This window comes from Botryllus schlosseri, chromosome 13, assembly GCF_051294905.1.
Source record: "Botryllus schlosseri isolate E-star chromosome 13, Bs_hap1, whole genome shotgun sequence".
Lineage (NCBI taxonomy): Eukaryota > Metazoa > Chordata > Ascidiacea > Stolidobranchia > Styelidae > Botryllus > Botryllus schlosseri.
The window spans coordinates 13724347-13746878 of NC_137248.1; the positions used below are offsets into that span (position 1 = coordinate 13724347).

At 39.0% G+C, this 22532-nt stretch overlaps 1 protein-coding gene across 5 annotated transcripts; it reads right to left on the reverse strand.

The window, feature by feature from the left end:
- Window positions 1-13981: 13981 nt before the first annotated feature.
- Window positions 13982-21129, reverse strand: LOC145453645 (uncharacterized). 5 transcript variants are annotated; one of them, XR_013919854.1, is made up of 7 exons: window positions 20936-21048; window positions 20308-20416; window positions 19375-19491; window positions 18669-18775; window positions 17239-17355; window positions 16922-17028; window positions 13982-14217 (listed from the first exon to the last, which is right to left on the reverse strand). XR_013919854.1 is itself a non-coding variant. In XM_080331617.1 (6 exons), the coding sequence occupies exons 2-5, from the start codon at window positions 20325-20327 to the stop codon at window positions 16965-16967; spliced, it is 318 nt and encodes a 105-aa protein (XP_080187743.1). In that variant the 5' UTR covers window positions 20328-20416; window positions 20936-21129; the 3' UTR covers window positions 13982-14217; window positions 16922-16964. The 5 variants fall into 5 exon arrangements, 2 of the variants coding, with proteins under 2 accessions (XP_080187743.1, XP_080187744.1); XM_080331617.1 differs by lacking the exon at window positions 18669-18775 and having other exon boundaries at window positions 20936-21129; XR_013919856.1 differs by lacking the exons at window positions 17239-17355; window positions 18669-18775 and having other exon boundaries at window positions 20936-21051.
- Window positions 21130-22532: the final 1403 nt, after the last annotated feature.

Genomic DNA, 22532 nt, shown 5'->3' on the forward strand with positions numbered 1-22532 from the left:
GAAAACCGTGCTTTGTCAGATAAGACGTTATATAATATCCAGTGGTCTGGTTAGTCAGCCAGACGAAGTAACGATGCAGCATCGTGATCTGAAATCGTATTGTGGATTGCCAACCCACGGATAGATGTGCAAGATGTGAGTCACGGATGAATGTACCGACAAACGAACTGCAGAGCCGGCTACAAGCAGCAAACTTTGTAGTCCTAGAGCTGGCGATCCATGCGTCCAAATTTGATGCATCTGGTTTTTATCGTAAGCTATTGATGTACTAATTCCGAAAATACAAAATAAAATCTCGTCAGGGCAATGTAACTGCTCCAAAATAGCCGTTTAAGGCCGACTGTTCTGAAAAGTGAGAGCGCTGCAGCAGCATGACCACAACAATTACCAATTACGCCCAGCGATTGTTCAGAACAATGCCGATTCCCAGACTTTCACGACTATTTTGGGATGGTACCATTGCCTGGAAATATACTTTTATTGCGGAATCAGTGCGACACTAGCTTTCGATTAGGACCATACATATCAAATTTCGACGCTCGGATCGCCAGCTATGGGACTATCAATTCTGCTGCTTTTAGCCGGCTCAGCAGTTCGCTTCTCGGCGTATTCAATCGTGAGTCACGTGTTGCGAATCCATCCGTTGGTTAGTATTCTAAAAATTGTATACAATGGCAGCCGAGGCCAGCATAGCGGTAAAAATAAAAAACTCCGCCCGCAAGGGCGCAGTCAAGGGCTTCCGCGAATGGATCCACCAAATTCCTTGTCGACATTTAAAGAGAATGCATTATAAGTCAATTATTTTATGTTGTGCTTGTCAGGTCTCAATAGCAATTTAATGTAATTGAAATTGTAATTGAGCAAAATTTTTGTCAAATTACAATTACAATTACAATTACACAAAATAAAAATGCTTCAATTACAATTAAATTACAATTACATTGAAAAATGTAATTAATTACATTCAATTACAATTACAAATTACAATTGATCCAACTCTGATTACAAATATCGCACCGATGTTGCTTGACATCGAAGTGGATTTTCACATGAGCTTTTGAGTCGGACTTTCTACGAAACTCCTTCCCGCAAACTTCAAATCTGTAATTTTTCAGGGCAAGATGGGTTTCCATGTGCAATCTCATGAGCGTAGTCGTCTTGAACACTTTCCCACAAATTTCACATACAAATGTATTTTTAACGCCTGCATGAAGTCGTAGGTGCAATCTTAGATCGGCTTTGTAATAGAATTCTCTCTGGCATATCGTACATGAATGTGGTTTCAAGCCGCTGTGAATTACTGTATGAATCGCAAATTCATATTTAAAACGATACTCTTTTCCGCATACATATTCTTTGACATTAAAATAAATTTTCATGTGTCGTTTCACCACCGAACTGCGCCTGAAAGCTGTGTCGCAAATCTGGCATTCGAAGTTCTTTACACCAGCATTCGTTTTTGGGTGCCACTTCAAACCATATTTGTCATTAAACTTCATTTTGACATCGCTGTGAATTTTCGAATGTCTTTGAAGATGGTAGTTACGGAGAAAATCCTTCCCGCATACACCACATCGATATTCTTTAATGCCTGTATGGATTAGCATGTGTATTTGCAAGGCATGATTCAAAGAAAATGCTTTGCCCCAAATTTCGCAAACAAAAGTCTTCACACCAGAATGAATTAACAGTTGACGGTTTAAATACATTCTCCAACGAAATTCGGGAACACCGACATGGATTTTCATGTGATTTTGCATCGCATCAACGCGAGTAAATTCTTTTCCGCAAATTTCGCAAGAACGGTTTTTTCCATCTTTGCGTCATAACGATTTCTCGGTGAATTTACGTTTTCTCGCCATAGCTTTTAAGACTTTTTCAGAATCTGTTGATGGTCAGGGTACCAGCGACATTTCGCAAGCATATGCTCTATAGACTATGACATTAGCGAAAGGAAGATTTGAACAATGAATAAATCATGTTAATCAATCTATCCAATAGCATGAGTATCCACTAATACGTGATGTGTTCAAACTAACTAACACGAAAATAATCTGCTTTCCGAAATTATGCATTCAAAGTCATTCATTTGGATTTAGTGAAATGTGTGTGGAGCAGGTTACGAAAACATAAGGTCGTTTGGTCCCATGTTGTTTCGATCCATGGCGAGTTCTAGATGCCCAGGATACGGCTAGCAGTGGCTGAGTTGTTTATTCACAGATATATACTAACCCTTGTTTATTTACGACCGTCGGTCTTCGCGCGATGAAGTTTCGTGTGTCACGTTTCAGTTGCTTCGTAACTATGACAGTGCTCAGCGTGATTCATGCTCACACTTAGCCAACGCCCGGTGTACTATCCGAATGTCGACAATACCGCTATCGGCCGATCACAATTTTTTCTTGTTCTCCACCACTGTTGCAAATTAGGACTAAATTGGCGTTGACATCGCCTGTCTCATCTGATATGATTACATGGTTATGCAGCTGCAGTCTGTTGGCACGATATCGCGATCACAGGCCGGAATGGGTTAAAATATAACACTATTTCAGTTGCATAAGATTATTGAAAAAGCTTATAATAATGACTCCATCACCACTACGAGTTAACCCCAGAAACGGACTGAACCGAGATAATGTGATTTTTCGAAAGGTGGTCAGTAGCGAAGAACCAATAGCTCTCCTCTACTTACACTATTACTTCCCAGAGTAAATCTAATTTTCCACTGCTACCATTTCTACTTAACCATGTTTGTGACTTACATTTTCGTTTTTCTTTACAGTTTTTCAAATAGCAGTATTATGTTCTTCCAATAAGAAAGCGAGAGGGAGACATAGACGGAGAATTTTTAGTGTGGTTTTTGAGGAGAGTCCAGGATTTTCTTTGTGCGTCACCGAAATATTTACGGAGCGACCAATATGTTTCCACGAGAGTCTCGGTCAATATAATTTGCGTTGCGGTTGCGTCGTTCATGTGCTCTAGGCCAGTGGTTCTCAACCTTTTTCACCTCGCGGATCGGTAAAACTTCAATAAATATTTGCCGGACTGGTGGACTTTCAAAAATTGAGATCAACCCAAAATGTAAAGTATGCCACCGTTTTTTGAAAGTACTTCGTGCTAGAGAGTGACATGTTTAGGGTTTTGATCGTAATTAATTATGTTCACGATGCCATCCATGTGATTTCACGGCAGTGAGTCCGCTGAGTAGAGGTATACAGTGCCTTGCCCAGATAAACGTGAGAGAGTCGTTTACGCTAGCAGTCTTTCACGCCGAAGGCCGTTGGTTTAACCGACCACGCCAACTTGAATAATATTTTTCAGTTCGACAGTATCCAGAGAAGAATCGTTTCGTTTATTTTAATAGTCGATATATATTGAAATCGTCAAAGTGTACTAAACTAAAAGACGCACACGATTCCGAATTGGTATTTGTTCACCGGCAAATAATTTTTCTCTGTGGTATGACATTTGTCATGCGTTGGTTGGTGCGACGTGGCGCGGTAATGGCTGACGACGAAATGCCTATTTACAAAAAGCATGCGTATGGCTTGGAGAATGGCGCTCGAGAAGCAAGATATTTAATGACACTAAATCGCGCAAAGCGCAAAAAAAAGTTGAAAGTGTTTGCTAAAGTTTCAAAAATAAACTACACAATGTATGTTGATAAACAAAATAGTTTTGGGCCCCCTTCAGCTTGGCCACGCAACAATTGTGAGGGGTGCCGCAGTGACGGTCGTGCACGAAATGAGCGAATCGCAAAGGAATGATCGCGCAAACTGCGTGGTTCAGCGAGTCAACTCGCACTTGTCGCTCGCGGGCCATTCCATACACAGACAAACGATGTTCACATCACTACCTCTTCAAATCTCCTGAAATTTGGTACACGCTGAGATGAGCTTATTCCAAACAGGATGATCTTTATTTTATGAAAATTGGGCTTTGGGGTCGAAAGTTACGTCACTTTGAAAATTGACAATTTTTTGCTCATTCGGGTCTGCACATCTCAGGTTTTATTATTGAAATATTCAAGAAGGTGTAGCTAGATGTTGGACGACAGTTGAGATACGGCACTTGGATTTATCTGCAGCTTGTATGATCGTCTATATTTCAAAGTGAAATTTGATAACCTGGAGGTTAGGGTCAAAGGTCAAATTGGGGGGGGGGGGATCTAAAATCAGTCAGGCGTTACAGGATTTAGACAGCGTATTGCTCAAAAACATATTAAATTATTTTGGAAAAAACGATCTTAAATGAATGTTTGCTTCAGGGAGAATTCGTTCATAGTTGTTTGATTTTGGTTTTGAAACTGTGAAGTGATGAAATTGCAGTTTAAGAGCACACTTCATTTGTACATGGATATGCAGTATAGGCCTACTAGTAGGGCTTGTTCGGACATCGAGTCTGGGGTGTGTGCGGGCAACATGTCTGGGGTGTGTTCGATCCCAAAGTCCAATTTTCATAAAATAAAGTTCATCCTGTTTGGAATAAGCTCATCTCTGCGTGTACAAAATTTCAGGAGATTTGAAGAGACATTCCTTTCTTTTCATTGTATCGCAATTTTTGTGTTGCTAATGAACCGAACCGACTGGTCTTTCTTACGAAACGGAAGTCACAATATATGCACTATCCACACTATAACATCAAATAGCAAAATTTCGATACGAGTTGAAAACGATGTTGGAGACCGAATGCTCCCGATTTAAGATCGAGTGCTTCTGTAATATCTATTCACTGTGCGTACAAAATTACTGGCATTCACACAGGTTACAAAAGTTGTGATAACAATTCAACACGGTTTCTGGCGCGTTTGGATCGCAGCCTTCACTAGCCAACCAATTGTTAAAAATTATATAAGTGATCTTAATAATCAATATTATAATATGACAAATTATCCACCCGGCAACGAAAAACTAGGAGAGGATTGAATGTATGTACGTTTATATCTGAAGGCCTTTTGCACAATGTCTGTTCACGGATGAAACTATGTCCCTCTAGGAAAACGTGACAAAATCTACGAGTTATTAAACAACGAACATGCAGACAGCTTTCAATTACAAGTTAAATGGAAATGGAATTTGGTATAATGCGCATTGAGCTAAATGCAGCCGGGGTCGCGCGTTGCGGCTACATGATGTAACACAATACATGAGCATTGACAAAAGAAAATATCTAAGAATCGTGCTAAATTTCAAAATTAGCGCCCGCTGTCACAGATTCCAAAATATGCCGATTACTACTGTGGCTTGCAGGGACCATCTACATCCTAATCACCTAATGTCATCTATACTTCCTAATCGCTGGATATCACCATATATTTCCTAATCGCTGGATTGATCAATCCACAGATTGGCCGTAAATCTAGATTTGATCACTGGATTTTTTAACCTTTTTATTGACCTTTCGTGTACCCCTTGCCGAATGATTCACGGACCGTAATTTAGGAATTCTGGTTTACACACTTGTTTTGTCGCTTTAAACAAACCCCTGCCAATGCTTGTGGACATTTTTATCGAAATCCTTCATAAAAATCTATATTTGCAAAAAGCCCTATTTTATTTTGGCTGTTTTGGCATTCAGTTTCCGAAATGCCAAAAATAACACGGCCCTCGTTATGCCATCGTTCTTGTTTCGCCTCAGTGTGATATATCGCATGATTTTTCAACTCTTTCTTAAGCCACGTTTACATTTCTATTCCCTGATGTCAGTATGCCTTTTCATGTGTGCATTCATGTTAAAATTAAGAGTGAATCGCTTCCCACAAATCTCGCAAACAAAATCTTTTATATCTAAATGCATTCGCATGTGCGATTCCAACAGGGTTTTAGCACGGAAGCGTTTTCCGCAGATCTCGCAACCATATTTTTTGACGTCGGTATGAATTTCCATGTGTCTTGTGATATGTTGAAGATAAAGAAATGCTTTACCGCATATCTCGCACTCGAATTTTCTCACACCAGAATGAACAAGACAATGACGTTCTAAATTTGCCTGGGTACGAAATGCCTTATTGCAAATATCGCACCAATATTGTCTGATGTCGAAGTGAAATTTCATGTGCGATTTTAAATCGGACGTCCGACGAAACTCTTTCCCGCACACTTCACATCGATATTCTTTGAGGCCCGCATGGTTTAGCATGTGATCTTTCATGACGCGATTGTAAACAAATGCCTTGCCGCAAATTTCGCAAACAAATTTCTTCCCACCAGAATGAATTAACAGATGAAGATCCAAATACTGTCTCCGACTAAATTCTTTCCCACATATTTCACATGTATGTTCAGGAGCAGCCACATGAATTTTCATGTGCCTCTTCATCTTGGCATCGCTAGTACATTCCTGTCCGCAAATATCACAAGACCTGTTTGTGCCGTCGTGGCCACATTGCGATTTCTCGGCGACTTTACGTTTTCTCACCATCGTCTTACGGTTGTTATTCAAAATATTGTGATGGTCAGGTTATAGCAGCGAGGTTACGTAGGTGCAGGCTATATATATGGACTATCGCGCCTATCACAAAATTCTAAACAAAGAAGAAAACATATCAAATAACCTATCCAATAGTAAAAGATACCAACATATGAAAAGCAAACGCTGTAGTATTGGAAACCCATAATTTGTTATATTAAACAACACCAACACCAGACAACTTCAAGGACCCCTGTTCTTTAGCAGAGCTATCATTTGTAATACAATTATATGACAAGGTCGAATCTTCACGCTGTTGAAAGCATGTATCTCCTGGGATGTAGCAGCTCTCTGTACCTTTCGCATATTTAAGCGTTCAGACTTTGACTGTAACCGAGAGTGTATTTGCGATTGCTCCTCGAAACTACTTACTTACTTGAGTATATTTAAAAAATAAGAAATTATACCTCTGATTGAGTAGCGTTCCTGACTCCTTTGAACGCCTCTGAATTTTTTAGCTCCGCTGATGCAGAGTAGGTAAATCCCGATAAAACTACGAATGCAATTTGCATCCTGCGTTGCGAAATTCTTCATGAACTCAGAAGATTCTCTGAGAATCTCGATGATGCTTTTTACAAATATAAAGAGCCTTTGTGGGCCACAAGTCAACCCGCAGAACATTGGAGTATATTCAACAGCTTGTTATAAGATCAGGATAGGACATTTTGAGATTTCAAGCTTCGCTCCGAGATTCAGCATTGGATTCAATATGTTGATCAGGTGAACCAGATAAGAATTACGCGGCGGTAACGCTGCGCCACGTAGAGTTCCGGTAAATTGCAAAGGCGCATCATCTCATTATAAATTGGTAACAGTGAGGGCGAGACTAGTCAACAGAATTCGATTTCGAACAACATATACCCAACATTAATACCCGGAGGGAAAAATCACGAAGCGCGAAAATGTTTCACGCCCCTTATAACTTCAGTTAAGTACCCCGCTATAGATCAATCGGCCTCGAAACATGCAGCCTCAAAACCGGGAATTCGCAGCGCAAGCAAGCAAATATAAAAAGCTCAGCAATAGAAAGTGAAGGAAGTGTAGCCTACATAAATAGCATCTGCAAACCTGCCCTATTTACCATTACAGGTAATTTATTACCAGTCGTCGTATTCATTATGAGATGTGATGACACATTCGCATACCCCTTTACAAATATAAACATCTTCACAAAAGTATAGCTATCGCTCAAACCACAACTGTTCTCATAATTACTATTCGACGCCACACTGCATCAGCCCTATTCGGCAAATGCGCCAACGAGTATATAACGGCACGGCATAGATTACCTTTTGCGTGCTCAGCCGATTGTGGTTAATTATAACAATGAAGGCGCGTGGGAGCAGTCAATAAAACATTATTAGAGACTTAGTTAGCATTTTTGCTGTGATTTTGCGATTCTATTAAGAAAGATTTCAAGCTATCAGAAATGCGGGGAAGCGCAAATGGATGAATAGATGCGAAACTTGGAGTCATATCCGATTGTTGTCATGCAACGGAGATACCGTGATCAAAGATATCGCATACCTCAATGCTAGAGTTACTCGGTATTGACGGACTTTCAAAGAGTCGTGCTTTGCCGTCCGCTTCCCGTGTTTTACACCTCAAAATCATATCCCAGCTACTTTTTCTGTTACTCATCCCTTGCATCTGTCTGCATTTTAAGCCGAAAAATATCGGTTGAAAATGCGGGTTTACCATATATTTTGAGTGCTGCCATTTTACCTAGTCGGGTAAATGTCATAAACACTGGAATTTATGTCGCTGGTGTGGGGTGCTACCACAGAACGCAGCGCGTTCAATGTATTTATCTCGAATGACAACTGAAATGATAAAGCATAACGGTGCCGACTGCCCAGACCTGTTTCATGATTCAGCCATATTGCAAAACATAGTTTTAAAAGATCTCCAACATCTAAAACATAAAAAAGATCGATTTTATTCACCGATACTGAAGCGTATCGTATCAAATAATGATTACACAGAGCAACAAAAAATATTTTATTTCGGAAATCATGATATGTGAGACCGATATAGAGGTAGACCAGGGGCGCTGAGTTCGAAAATAGCATTGCTTTAGCCGAATTGGCTCTATTTTTCGGAATATTGCCTCTACCTATATATGCCACGAAAAATAGTATGTTTGTGGGTAATAAAGAGTAACTCGCTCTTGAGGAGGGGAACATGGGCTTAGATTGGTTTTTATCATCTCCCATCTAGTACTACCATGTGTATAGTAGTATATACAATTAAAATGCAATAGTTAGATTCATCAGAAAGAGTCAAATGACACTTATCTCATCATCGATGATTAGACATGGGGTAATCGCGATTAGTAATCGTAATCGATTACGACGATTACAGCATTTTCAAGTAATCGTAATCGCAATCGATTACATTCGAAAAAATCCCGCAGTAATCGTAATCGTAATCGACTACTTCCCATATCTAATCGATTTCTTTATGAAAGGACGATTACTTTTCATTTGCGCAAGGACTATAACGTAAACTGAACAAGTGAACATTCGTGAACAAGGTTGGTGATAGCACAAACGTCTGATTTTCAAATGCCATTGGTGATTATTACGTCAGAAGTGGCTTATTAGCTTCGATAGTGATTGCGTAAGAAGTATCCACAGTAAAGAGCCTAGATCAGTGGTTCCCAAACTTTTTCGGTGTGAGGGCCAAATTTAGAATTTCAGAGTTCGGTCGGGGCCGCACGAATACTACGGCTATGAAACGGACCCAAACAGTCTTAATGGCTATTTCGGAGTAGTTTTATTTCCCTGGCGAGATTTCAAAACTGTACACCGTTTACCGTTACTTGTCTGCTGCATTGGGTGTCTGTTGAGTGAATCAGCTCTTCTCGTCTAAACTGGCGAAGCGCGAAAAATTACTTTGGTTTCATGACTGAATCGGTAAATATGATCGGGAATTGCATGTATTGCTATCAATTTTCATCTTGTCTCTGTTCACGTAATCTGATTTACCGGTAGAGTTGAGTGAGGTGTGTTTGTAAAGGTATAGGCCCCCTCAATAGGAATTAAACATATCCGGGGGAATACCCGTTGGCAGGAACGTAACGGCACTTCGTCAGGACCCCGGGCTCCCATAGGGTGATAAACTGACCCCGCATGACGTTGTTCGCTTTTGCCACGAAATTAAAGTTGTGCTGTTTATTGAGACAGCGCGACGCCCGAATAACTCGATAATTCATGATAAAATCGGTGAATAAGATCGGGAATTGTGTGGTTGTCCTCTTTGCCCGCGTAATCCGATTTACCGGTAGAGCTGAGTGAGAGGTGTCTTTGAAACTGCAGACCCCGTAAAATTAAACATCTTCGGGCGGGCAGACCCCTAGGTATGACTTCTTCACATGATGTTATTTCCTGACATCCCGTCTGCTATATCAAAAAATGTAGAATTGCCCAAACCTACTAAACTGGAAGATCACACGATTTCAGATCAATTGGTATTTATTCGCTGGCATATAATTTTCTTTTCAGCGGGATGGTATTTATCTTGTCAGGTTCAGATTGCCAAGACAAGAACATTCGCCGCCAGTCATTTAGGTGCCTATATGGACAAATAAACCTATATGTATTTTGTATATACCACGAAGTTTTTGGTCAGCATAAAAGCTTTCCTTTACGGCCATGGCCTTCTCGCTGCCGATCGTTCACACTTATTGGAGTCACATATGTTACATGGCCTAAAACTTTAAATGTCTTGGTGCGTTGTGGTGCGGTCATGGCCAACGCTGATATGCCCATTTCTATAAATCTTGCGTATTTTTTCTTGGGGAAGAGTACCCAATAATCAAGATATGCGGCGAATTGAAATCGCGCCCAGCGCGAAAATTTTTTCAAGAAGTTGCATAAATTTTCAAAACACACTCTATAATTTATGCCAATTCACGAAATAATTTTGGGCCCCTTCGAGCTCGGCCCCATCAATTGGGGGGTTTGGGGTGCAGCAGTTAAGGTCATGAATATAGGACTACCAATTATGCTGCTTTTAGCCAACTAAGCAGTGTGCATCTCGGCGTATTCAACCGTGAGTCACGTGTTGCACATCTAGTTATCATAGGGTTACCATACGGCCTCTTTTGAGATGATCTGTCCTATTTTTTTATTTTTTTTTAAAGTGTCCTCGGAGGACGCCCAAATGTCTTCTTTTCTGAGGATTTGGGCTACATAGGGCCAAATTTGACTGATATACATTAAGTAAGCACTGTAGGAACGCTACGGCGGTTATTTCGGAGCTGGACCTGCAAGTTTTTTTTTCAGTCAACCACCTGTTAATGTGAAAGAAAAACTGTATTTTCCGGGAGTTGAGCCTCTTTCTTTTTTAGTCAAGCGACCACGAGGGAGAGATTTTCCTCCGGTTTTGAAAGTTATCAATACTTTATATCTATAACTATTGCTTGTTCAACTGGAAAGTTAGCGCACATTACATTGACACAGCAGTGGCATAACGTTAGCAGTCGATACTCACAGTTCACAACTTTCCTGCAATTCTATAATTAAAAACCACATAGGTCAAGCCAAGCAAGAGTATTTTATAAATATAGATTTTATTTTTGTCATAAATCGATTTCTACTGTTGGGGGCCGCAAGAAGGCTATCTGGGGGCCGCATGCGGCCCTCAGGGCCGCACTTGGGAATCACTGGCCTAGATATTCGATGTACGTACATTAGGGTGATTGCAAGAACACCCGCCGTGCTGTATATCAGGTTATCAACACGTTTCACACGCCAGTACCTCGCAGCAGGATAATTAATCACCACTCTGCCTAGTTCAAAATAGTAACTTGTGTATTGATGTTTGGTTATGCTTAGTTAAACGCAGTTTGACCGTTGCTGCCTGGCGAGCAATAAGCCTATGTGGTACGTACGTACACCGGACAAAGATTTGAAATTTTGTACTCGTCAAATAAAACGTTACGGTTTCCACAACGAAGCATTAAAAATCGACAGCTGCTGCTATATATCACAACCGAGCCATTTTTGCTGTTTCTCGTAACGGCAGCTTGCAGTACTTTAGCTCAGTGGTTCTCAACCGGGGGTCCGCGGACCCCTTGGGGTCCGTGAAGCATTTTCAGGGGGTCCGCGAGACCTTTAAATTTAAAAAATGATTGATAGATAACCAATTTGTAACTTTTTTCAATTAGGGAAATCACGAAGCAGTTTCGCTTCAAACTGTTATTGCTTCAGTAAGCACATCAACAGAATGGCAGTATGAGATGAAATGTCCTACACTCTTAGCGAAAAGAGTGGTTGTACACACCCCAAAAGGTGGTACACGAAAACAGAACCTACGTAACCCTGCCGGTGTGAATGACCAGAATCCACCCCATTCCTTGCGGTGTATATTGGATATCTCACCCTAGCCATGAGAATTGATTGGGGCGGAATTTCAATATATACACCCACTTGAAATCCTGCATCTTCTTCCAAATGGCACGCTATTGCAAATAAACTTTCTTGATTGCATATATTCGATATCAATTGAACCATAATAACATAAAATGGAATCATATTTCGTGAAATAACAAAAACAGAGATCCCAGCGACGGAGAAAAAAATTCACTGAAAATACTGCTCGAAGAACATTGCCCATGTAGTATTGGGAAGTCGCCTCCTATAGGTTTCCGAAAAACACTTTTGTACGGCGAAGGCTGAGTCACTATCTTCAGCAAGAACTTGTGGCATCATCCGGAAATCAAAATGCATATTCACAACCCAAATAACAGGCACATATGCTAACATGCATAACTTAATGAAAGACCACAAAAATAGAAGCCATTACAAAGTATATATATTTTCACAAAGTACTTACAAAAAATCAGCTGTTACACTTGCTAAGGAATTCCAGCACAGACTGTGGTCCGATAGGGTGAACTTACCGCTATAGGAAACATGTTCACACACGACCACTGTATGTGTGGGCAATTAGGCATCGACAAGATGGAAATTGATGGATAGTTTTCATGCAAACCGCATCATGTAACAGGCAGACTTGGACAACTAGAAAACGTTCCCTTTTTCCAAATTGGATTGGAATTATATTACAACTACAAGTTTTTTTTCGAATTAGAGTAGAATTAAAATTTGAGCTACACAGTTGGAAATTAGATTAAAATTATACTTCTAGCCAACAGTTTTTTTCAAATTAGATTAGAATTAGAATTACTGAAATCGCCAAAAGTTGAATCAAACTCCGTTATCATCAAATCATAGTTCATCTTATGAGCATGAGAATAGCAAACTTCTACTGTACAGTAGGGGTGTTCAAAAATGACTTTTTCTTTCAAATCTACTAGCTACTTGATAAAATTGTTAGGTTACCTAATTGAAGCCTGCACACCAAATTTGGTTTGATTCCAACCAGTAGCCGCATTGCTACAGGAGAAGAAAGTTTTCTATTTATTATATGAAAATGAACGAAAAAAGATTTAAAATTTTCTGTTCACCCATGGCCTACTAAAAACACGGCCTTACAGTCTGCCTATTGACCTGAAAATTAAGAGGCCTAAAGTCAACTTTCCAACCCTTACCAGCTGTGCACTCAATTGGTCAGAAAATGCGATATTGTCATAGTGCTACCTGTCTTTGGTACTCTACTAACACGCCAGTGCACAATGCATGTAAAAAATAGTATATTGCAGCAATATATAACGAAAAAATTAGGAACGAAATTTGTATAATCAATGAAAAATGGGTGGAGAAACTCTTGAATTATAGCCTTAGGAACAAATATCACAGCCTTACAGGACAATCATTTCTTTTGCCTTTGCCTCTCTTTAAATTGGCGAAATTCCCTTAGTGAGGAATTCGCAAATTTTTGCTGACTATTGTAAAAAATGTTCACAATTTTTTTGAACGCAACATTTGTACTATTTTCACTATACAATTTTTTTGAACGCGACATTTGTACTATTTTCACTATGTGCATTACAACCAATTCGGGATTTACCTAACACAACTTTCAACACACATAGGCTAATGCTGCACGGAGCAGAGGAACAGTGCCACGGTTAGATATGAGCTGATTAGCCGAATCTAGGACTGCGAAAGAATCAAACACAAAATGGGCCACCTTGAACGGCGGGTACAGTCAACCGTCCCCTAGGCCTATCCACCAAACTGAAATATTCATCATATTCCTCTTCGGTTTCATCAGTCGTGAGGGATAAGCTACACTCGGTACAGTCAGTTGAATGACAGCATTACCAAGACTATTAGGGAAGTACCTCTGCTCGCTGTTTCCAACACTCCACCACATACACTCTTAGCGAAAAGAGTGGTTATACACACCCCAAAAGGTGGTACACGAAAACAGAACTTACGTAACCCTGCCGGTGTGAATGACCAGAATCCACCCCATTCCTTGCGGTGTATATCGGATATCTCACCCTAGCCATTAGAATTGATTGGGGCGGAATTTCAATATATACACCCCACTTGAAATCCTGCATCTTCTTCCAAATGGCACGCTATTGCAAATAAACTTTCTTGATTGCATATATTCGATATCAATTGAACCATAATAACATAAAATGGAAACATATTTCGTGAAATAACAAAAACAGAGATCCCAGCGACGGAGAAAAAAATTCACTGAAAATACTGCTGGAAGAACATTGCCCATGTAGTATTGGGAAGTCGCCTCCTCCAGGTTTCCGAAAAACACTCTTGTACGGCGAAGGCTGAGTCACTATCTTCAGCAAGAACTTGTAGCATCATCCTGAAATCAAAATGCATATTCACAACCCAAATAACAGGCACATATGCTAACATGCATAACTTAATGAAAGACCACAAAAATAGAAGCCATTACAAAGTATATATATTTTCACAAAGTACTTACAAAAAATCAGATGTTACACTTGCTAAGGAATTGCAGCACAGCCTGTGGTCCGATAGGGTGAACTTACCGCTATAGGAAACATGTTCAGATTTTTCACACACGATCACTGTATGTGTGGGCAATTAGGCATCGACAAGATGGAAATTGATGGATAGTTTTCATGCAAACCGCATGTAACAGGCAGACTTGGACAACTAGAAAACGTTCCCTTTTTCCAAATTGGATTGGAATTATATTACAACTACAAGTTTTTTTTCGAATTAGAGTAGAATTAAAATTTGAGCTACACAGTTGGAAATTAGATTAAAATTATAATTCTACCCAACAGTTTTTTTCAAATTAGATTAGAATTAGAATTACTGAAATCGCCAGAAGTTGAATCAAACTCCGTTATCATCAAATCATAGTTCATCTTATGAGCATGAGAATAGCAAATGTCTACTGTACAGTAGGGGTCTTCAATAATGACTTTTTCTTTCAAATCTACTGGCTACTTGATAAAATTGTTAGGTTACCTGATTGAAGCCTAAACACCAAATTTGGTTCAATTCCAACCAGTAGCCGCATTGCTACAGGGAAGAAAGTTTTTTATTTATTATATGAAAATGAACGAAAAAAGATTTAAAATTTTCTGTTCACCCCATGAAATTGTTAGGTTGTCTATAGCAACAATGCTCAACCGATTTGGCTCGATTCCAACCAGTGGAAGCGGAGTTATTGCCGTCACAAAATTTTGGATTTGAATAAAATAGTATTTACGGTGAACGATTCTTTAATCATTTATGACTGTTGTGCCCACCGTAAATACTATTTTATTCAAATCCAAATTTTTCGAAATCAATAACTCCGCTTCGGCTGGTTTGATTTGAGGCAAATTTGGTGGGCATCGTTTCTATAGACAACCTTACAATTTCATGGGTGAACAGAAAATTTAGAATTTTTTTACAAATTTTCAAATAATAAATAAAATACCTTTCTTCTCCTGTAGCAATGCGGCTACTGGTTGGAATTGAACCAAATTTGGTGTTTAAGCTTCAATTCCGTAATCCAACAATTTTACCAAGTAGCCAGAAGAATTTGAGAATAAGGATTCATTTTTAACACCCCTACTGTACAGCAAGCTTGGCTTGTTTCGCACTATACAGTTCTCCTGTAGCATTTCCAGGAAAACCAGACATTAGATTAGGTTTAAAATTAGACCATAGACAGATTTCATACATTCGATTAGAATTGGAATTAGAGCATAGAAACATTTCACAAATTAGAATAGCTTCAATTAGGATAATTAGACAACTAGAATACTAGCAACACCGCCGATATCAGAAATAACTGAATATATTTTTGAAGATTCTTGCTGTTAGCAGTGTCATATGCCATTAGTAATTTTATATTAGTCGCGAAGATTCATATCGCAATTTTCAAGGTAGAATCCTCTGAAAATCTGCGTACCATACTTAACTATTTTTCCAACATTTCGTATTCTACTTCCACTTGGCGTAGTTTTGACTTGTATTGGGAACTGTTGCATCTACTTGTAATCGAGTATAAATTGAAGTTGGTATTTCTACATCGACTTGAGCAGCAACGCTGGTAACTTTGACCATCTCTGCTTTGGTTTACCTCATAGATGCGACTAGGAAAGTTGACATCAGGTGTCATTACTAGGGCAATTTTTTTTGACATGTCAAAAAAAGTCAAAATTAGGTCAAAATTGTAGCGTTAGGTCAAAATTTGTCAAAATTGTTTACAAAATTTGTCAAAATTGTTTACAAAGTCAAACATTTTTTGACCTCTGCATTTCGTTTGTATCGTAGATTTTGCGCTGTCGGTGAACTTATCATTTGATATTTTACAGCTTGTAGCCTACTTTATAGGCTAACCGTTGTAAACGGACCATCGTCTGCTCATTGTGAATCATAAAGGGTCAAATGAAACAAATATGGACATAGTTTTAGGGTCAAAGTACCACAATATCCTAGCTGAAGCAAGAATGCTTGGACATTGCATGGTTCTTATATCAAGAAGCGCAAGCTTACAAATTGTGATATAGACAACATTGTCAGAATGAAGCAACACGGTTTGTCACCAGCAGTGTGCACACAACTTGAGTGTTGTCAGCCAACAAATGCTGCTGTTGAACGTTCTTTCTCCGTTCTTGGCAAGCTATGTAGTAAGGACAGACACTTTCTACCCGAGAATGTAGGAAAGGATCTTTCATTGTACTACAACAAATTATAATTATTTCCACCAGAATACGAAATGTAACTACTGGAATTCTTCATAGGGCCAGATTTCGTTAAAACTAGTTTTTCATGTAAAAATCTGTCAGTTTTTGAGCCAAAAACGTTTTTTCAGGCCAATCTACTTTGTAAGGACAGACAGTTCCAACCAGAAATGAAGATAAGTAGTACAATTTTAACATTATATGCGAAAACACCTAATTTGCATACGTGAGGTCAAAATTTGGTCAAATTTCAGTTTTTTTAAGTCAAGAAAGGTCAAAATTTAGATTTTTTAGGTCAAAATCTTCCATGTTTTAGGTCAAAAAAAATTGCCCTAGTCATTACCAAAGTTGTCATACCTGCTGGCTTGATAACGAGTCTTTCAGTTTTCGCAGCAAACTTCTAAACTCGGTTAGTTCCTATGATATAATCTTGCTCTTGCAGCATGCAGTCTTTAAGCAGCATCCTAAAATTAGAAGAAAATCAGAGAAAGAGATGCGTGGACTTGATTTAAATTTGACTACTTGGTATTAATGCAAAACACGAAACGTTTTCTAGTTGGGCAATATTGACTTTCAGAATGGATTCAAAGCGACCGCAGATACAGGTCTGATTAGAAAACCTTGACTTGCCTTATACATGGAAATTAGCAAATTAGCTGGATGCTAATGATTACCTAGCAATGTGTGCTGTTTGATAACGATCCATCACTGTTTCGCAGCATACGGTTTTATGGTTCAATGCGACGTCGACTTGGTTGAAATGCCCTGACATGATCTTGTATAGTAGCATCCTAAAATTGAAATAATAACCATGAGGTATACACGTTTAGTTGACAATTTGGATTGGATTCTAAACTCATCTGATATGTGCGCTGGGGGTCTTCAAAAATGGATTTTTTTCTCAAATCGTACTGGCTACTTGATAAAATTGTAAGGTTACCTAATTTAAGCCTGCACACCAAATTTGGTTCGATTCCAACCAGTAGCCGCATTGCTACAGGAGAAGAAAGTTTTTTATTTATTATATGAAAATGAATAAAAGAAGATTTGAAATTTTCTGTTCACCCCATTAAATTGTTAGGTTTTCTATAGAAACATTGCTCAACCGATTTGGCTCAATTCCAACTAGTGGAAGCGGAGTTATTGCCGTTGAAAAATATTGGATTTTAATATAATAGTATTTTTACGTTGACCGATTCTTTAATCAGTTATTACAGTTGTGCCCACCGTAAATACTATTTTATTCAAATCCAAATTTTTCGACATCAGTAACTCCGCTCCGGCTGGTTTGAATTGTGGCAAATTTGGTGGGCATCGTTTATAGACAACAATTTCATGGGTGAACAGAAAATTTTGACTCATTTTAATATAATAAATTAAAAAAACTTTCTTCTCCAGTAGCAATGCGGCTGCTGGTTGGAATCAAACCAAATTTAGTGTGCAAGCTTCAATAAGGTAACCTAACAATTTTATCAAGTAGCGAGTAGAATTTGAGAATAAAAAGTCATTTTTGAACACCCCTACTGCACCGCAAGCTTGGCTCGTTTCGCATTCTACAGTTCTCCTGTAGCCTTTTCAGGAAACCCAGACATTAGATTAGAATTAAAATTACCGTAGACCATAGAAAGATTTCATAAATTCGATTAGAATTAGAATTAGAGCATAGAAACATTTCACAAATTAGAATAGCTTCAATTAGTATAATTAGACAACTAGAATATCTAGTTGTCCAAGTCTAGCAACACCACCTGTACCAGGAATAACTGAATATATTTTTGATGATTGTTCCTGTTAGTAGTGTCATATGCCATTAGTAATTTTATATTAGTCGCGAAGATTCATATTGCAATTTTCAAAGTACAAACTTCCGAAAAACTACTTACCATACTTGACTATTTTTCCGACATTTCGTATTCTACTTCCGCTTGACGTAGTTTTGACTTGTATTGGGAACTGTTGCATCTACTTGTAATCGAGTATAAATTGACGGGGTATTTCTACATAGAGTAGCAACGCTAGTAACTTTGACCATCTCTGCTTTGGTTTACTTCATATATGCGACTACGAAAGTTGACATCAGGTGTCGTTAACAAAGTTGTCATACCTGCTGGCTTGATAACGAGTCTTTCAGTTGTCGCAGCATACTCCTAAACTCGGTTAGTTCCAGTGATATAATCTTGCTCTTGGAGCATACAGTCTTTAAGCAGCATCCTAAAATTTAAAAAATAATCAGAGAAAGAGATGCATGGACTTGATTTAAATTTGACTACTTGGTATTAATCCAAAACACGAAACGTTTTCTAGTTGGGCAATATTGACTTTCAGAATGGATTCAAAGCGACCGCAGATACAGGTCTGATTAGAAAACCTTGACTTGCCTTAGCCCAGTGGTTCCCAACCTTTTTCGACCCATCGCCCCCTTTTCAAGGTCAACACAGATCATCGCCCCCAAAATTTTGTGTACCGAAAATTGGGCATACAAACTGTAATCACCGGCGGATTGACTAAAAAAAAGGTCAAATTTTCGGCTCGATGTCTAATTTGACACACTTTTGTAACTAAATTTCCGTGGGTTGACTAAAAAAAAAAAGGTCAGCCGTTTTGACGCGTCATCGCCCCCCTATCGCCCCTTCCTATTTTCGCCCCCCGTCGCCCCCTTTGTCCATTTTCGCCCCCCTGTCGCCCCCTTCATCATTTTCGCTCCCCTAGACCGCCAAATCGCCCCCTGGGGGGCGATATCGCCCACGTTGGGAACCACTGCCTTAGCCTATACATGGAAATTTGCAAAGTAGCTGAATGATAATGATTACCTTGGAATATAAGCTGTTTGATAACGATCCTTTACTGTTTCGCAGCATACGCTTCTACCGTTAAATGTGACGTCGATTTGGTTGAAATTCCATGATATTAGCTTGTATAGCAGCATCCTAAAATTGAAAAAATAACCATGAGGCATACGGTAAACGTTTAGTTGACAATTTGGATTGGATTCGAAAGGCCCACGACATCCGAAATGTGTACTGATGTTGTAGCCTTGACTTGCTTTATGCTTGTAAATAAGCGAGTTAAAGTACAATTTTGTAACTATCCTACGCATAGTATATTACTCACCAACAACATATTTGATTTCACATTCACAGAGTAAGAGTCTGCTACTAATAGCAATCAGTCCTTGAATCTAACAAAAAGCAGATTTGTGCATATGCACAGATCGTGTGTATGTCATATCATGAGTCAAGAAGTGCATATATTATGATTTGTTTATATTGATCGAAAGGATAGTTTGATAAACTTTGGCAAGGCTATGTTTGCTTCTTCATATTGGTCAAAACATTGAAGACCCAGCTAATCCGTGCATTGTTGCACACCGAGTTGACCGCAGTAGTGCGCATTGCTACTCAAGCAATAGATGTCAATTTCTACTCAATGACAAGCATATAGAAGTGGCTATGTCAAATCCATGTCAAGCTGCTTCAAATTAAAATAAATATATGAGCAGAACTCAGAGAAGTAGTTTCAAAAGAAGTAGTCTGGTTGATGGGTCACATACTCTTAACAGATAGTCTGAGTTGGCCACTGCAAAATATGTTCAATGAGGTAAGCCTGTTCCTAGTCAAGTCTCTCATATTCATAGTGATAGCAATATAGCATCGTCATATTTTCACCCATGTCATAATATCATTAACATTTACTGGCCCCAATTTACTGGGATCGAAAGCTTTTATCAAATGTCCATTGCTCACCTCAGATACCATTGCTTCATATGCTTCAGCCCTTAGCTGTTTGTATGTTACACTTGTTTTCTCATGAGGAGAAATCGATAATTTCATTCTTCAAGAGCCCCATGCAAGTCTGAAGTAGAATAGATAATATGTTTACCTTCCTACCATAACATAACATAATATATAATGTGTATATAGCTCAGTGATAATGACAGGGTGATAGGCCTATAAACATAGCTCTGCATAGTCAGTGGTAGGCTACCCTTAACACTTGAACAGGTCGTGATGTGCTTTGGTAATCAATATAACGACAATCGAGTCGATTTTTTTTCAATGCACTTACAAACGATGTTGCTCAAACCCAAATTACCGTAGTTTATAATCATAGCTAATGCTGGACCTGTCAACAGTATCTCCATTAGAGACATTGAGCTACTGTGTCTTGGAGATTGGTATCGGTACTGGTGATACAACAATTTATGTGAATTCAATGTATCGTCACTACCGGTACGTTTAAAATTCCAACTTGCTACATATAATTCTGTTCAGTACAGCTGCGACACTGAGTAACAGGAATCGGATCAGTACTGGAAACGCAACGGAACAAATGTTCTTTACTACAATAGTACAGATACGAAATGTAACTCACCATCCAGATATTTTCAATCTCGAAAGAGGCTTTCTTCACAGATTCACGACGACTAATACGGTCAGTCGATAGCCAAACATAGCAGCAGCTGTTCTGGTGACGACAGTTTGTATATTCCATTATGATGTCACAATTGACTCACTGATGTAATAACTATATTGAAGGATCTCCGGAATATTTGTATGTATACTATAACTGATTTATCGGAAATATGGATTTGATAGCTGTGAAGCTGCATATTGCATCATAATAAGCTTCAAAAAGTCTTGCAGTACTATATTTATCTTCATAGATCGAACCACTGATACGATCCGAAAGCTGTATGCGAATTGTCGGTTAGGCTTAGTGTGCAATTCATAAAGCTACCAAATAGTGAATAACACATCAATATAGATATGAAAATAACCAGGAAACTTTGCCCAATTTAGTCCCTCTTTCGCCCAATTCAATGATTGTTCCGTGACGTAACCTGGTGTTCCATTCTAATTTGAATTCTTGCTACGCCCATATTGCGTACTGCTCATATATAAGTTTGTGGCTGAAATTTAACTCCTTCTAGTATTCCCAGCTCTAAATACCCTTAACCTGCATTATATTGTGGTTATACACTAATGCTGTGCGGAATAGGCCCGATATATTTTGTACATATAGGCTCCGTACAATGTACATTGTACAATTGTGCATTTGACGTGACATGAAAGAAATTATAAACCAGTATCGTGACAACTTCATAATGTGTCGTATTTTTGCCACACACTTGAGATACATCGGTCACACTATAGTAGACAGGGTGAAATTTCAGCCAAAGTACGAGTACCGCAGTGCACGATAAATGTGAATTACAATATGATATTGCGGACTTAGCTATTATTCATTCATGTCAATGTAGCACACGAACTTATACAACGAATGCTTATTTGTCACTGAAGCTGAAACTATATGCGTAGGCGAATTTACTTGATCGAACCGGGTTAAATCCATAAAAACTGAACAATGGAACATTGCCTAAGCCTACCCAAGAAGCCATAAAGACACGGACAACAATATAGAGGGCGAAAACACGTATTTTCGGTGGATAATTCAACCCCAAACAGAATATGTCCTACACGACCTACAGTTAGACACAGCAGAGAAGTTCTTAAGTGCCCATACAATGATCAGTACAGTGATTCGACTGGATTTTTAACAAGAATGCAGACTTGCCGCACCCCTGCCTGCTTAACCAGGCTTCTGACCGACACAGACTTAAAACTTCAACAGTCAAGTTTTGTGGAAGCGGCTAGCGCGGATTGAATCCCAAACTTCATATTTGTCTGACAAAAGGTGTAATCTTTAACAATTCACCCCAAATGCCAATGCTTGGGGTGTATATCTTATGGTATATGTGTGTAGGGGTGTGTTCGGCTCATTTCCACCAATAGCTTAGGTGTAAATGACAAATTTAGTACCCAATAGGTGTGATGACCCAAAACACACCCTACGCTAGGGTGTGAATTGCGAAAACACACCATTTTCGTTTACAGTGTATGTATGACTTTGAGGAAGCAATAGGTATCCGCCTTATCTGGAAGGTATTTGGAGCAAGCTGCTATGGTTT

Excerpts from the sequence above, each read along its gene's own strand:
- LOC145453645 (XM_080331617.1), bottom strand. The coding sequence starts at position 20,327 with ATGAAGCAATGGTATCTGAG. Across the intron at positions 19,492-20,307 it reads ATGAAGCAATGGTATCTGAG|GATGCTGCTATACAAGCTAA; the intron begins GTGAGCAATGGA and ends TTTCAATTTTAG. Across the intron at positions 17,029-17,238 it reads CAAACAGCACACATTGCTAG|GATGCTGCTTAAAGACTGCA; the intron begins GTAATCATTAGC and ends TTCTAATTTTAG.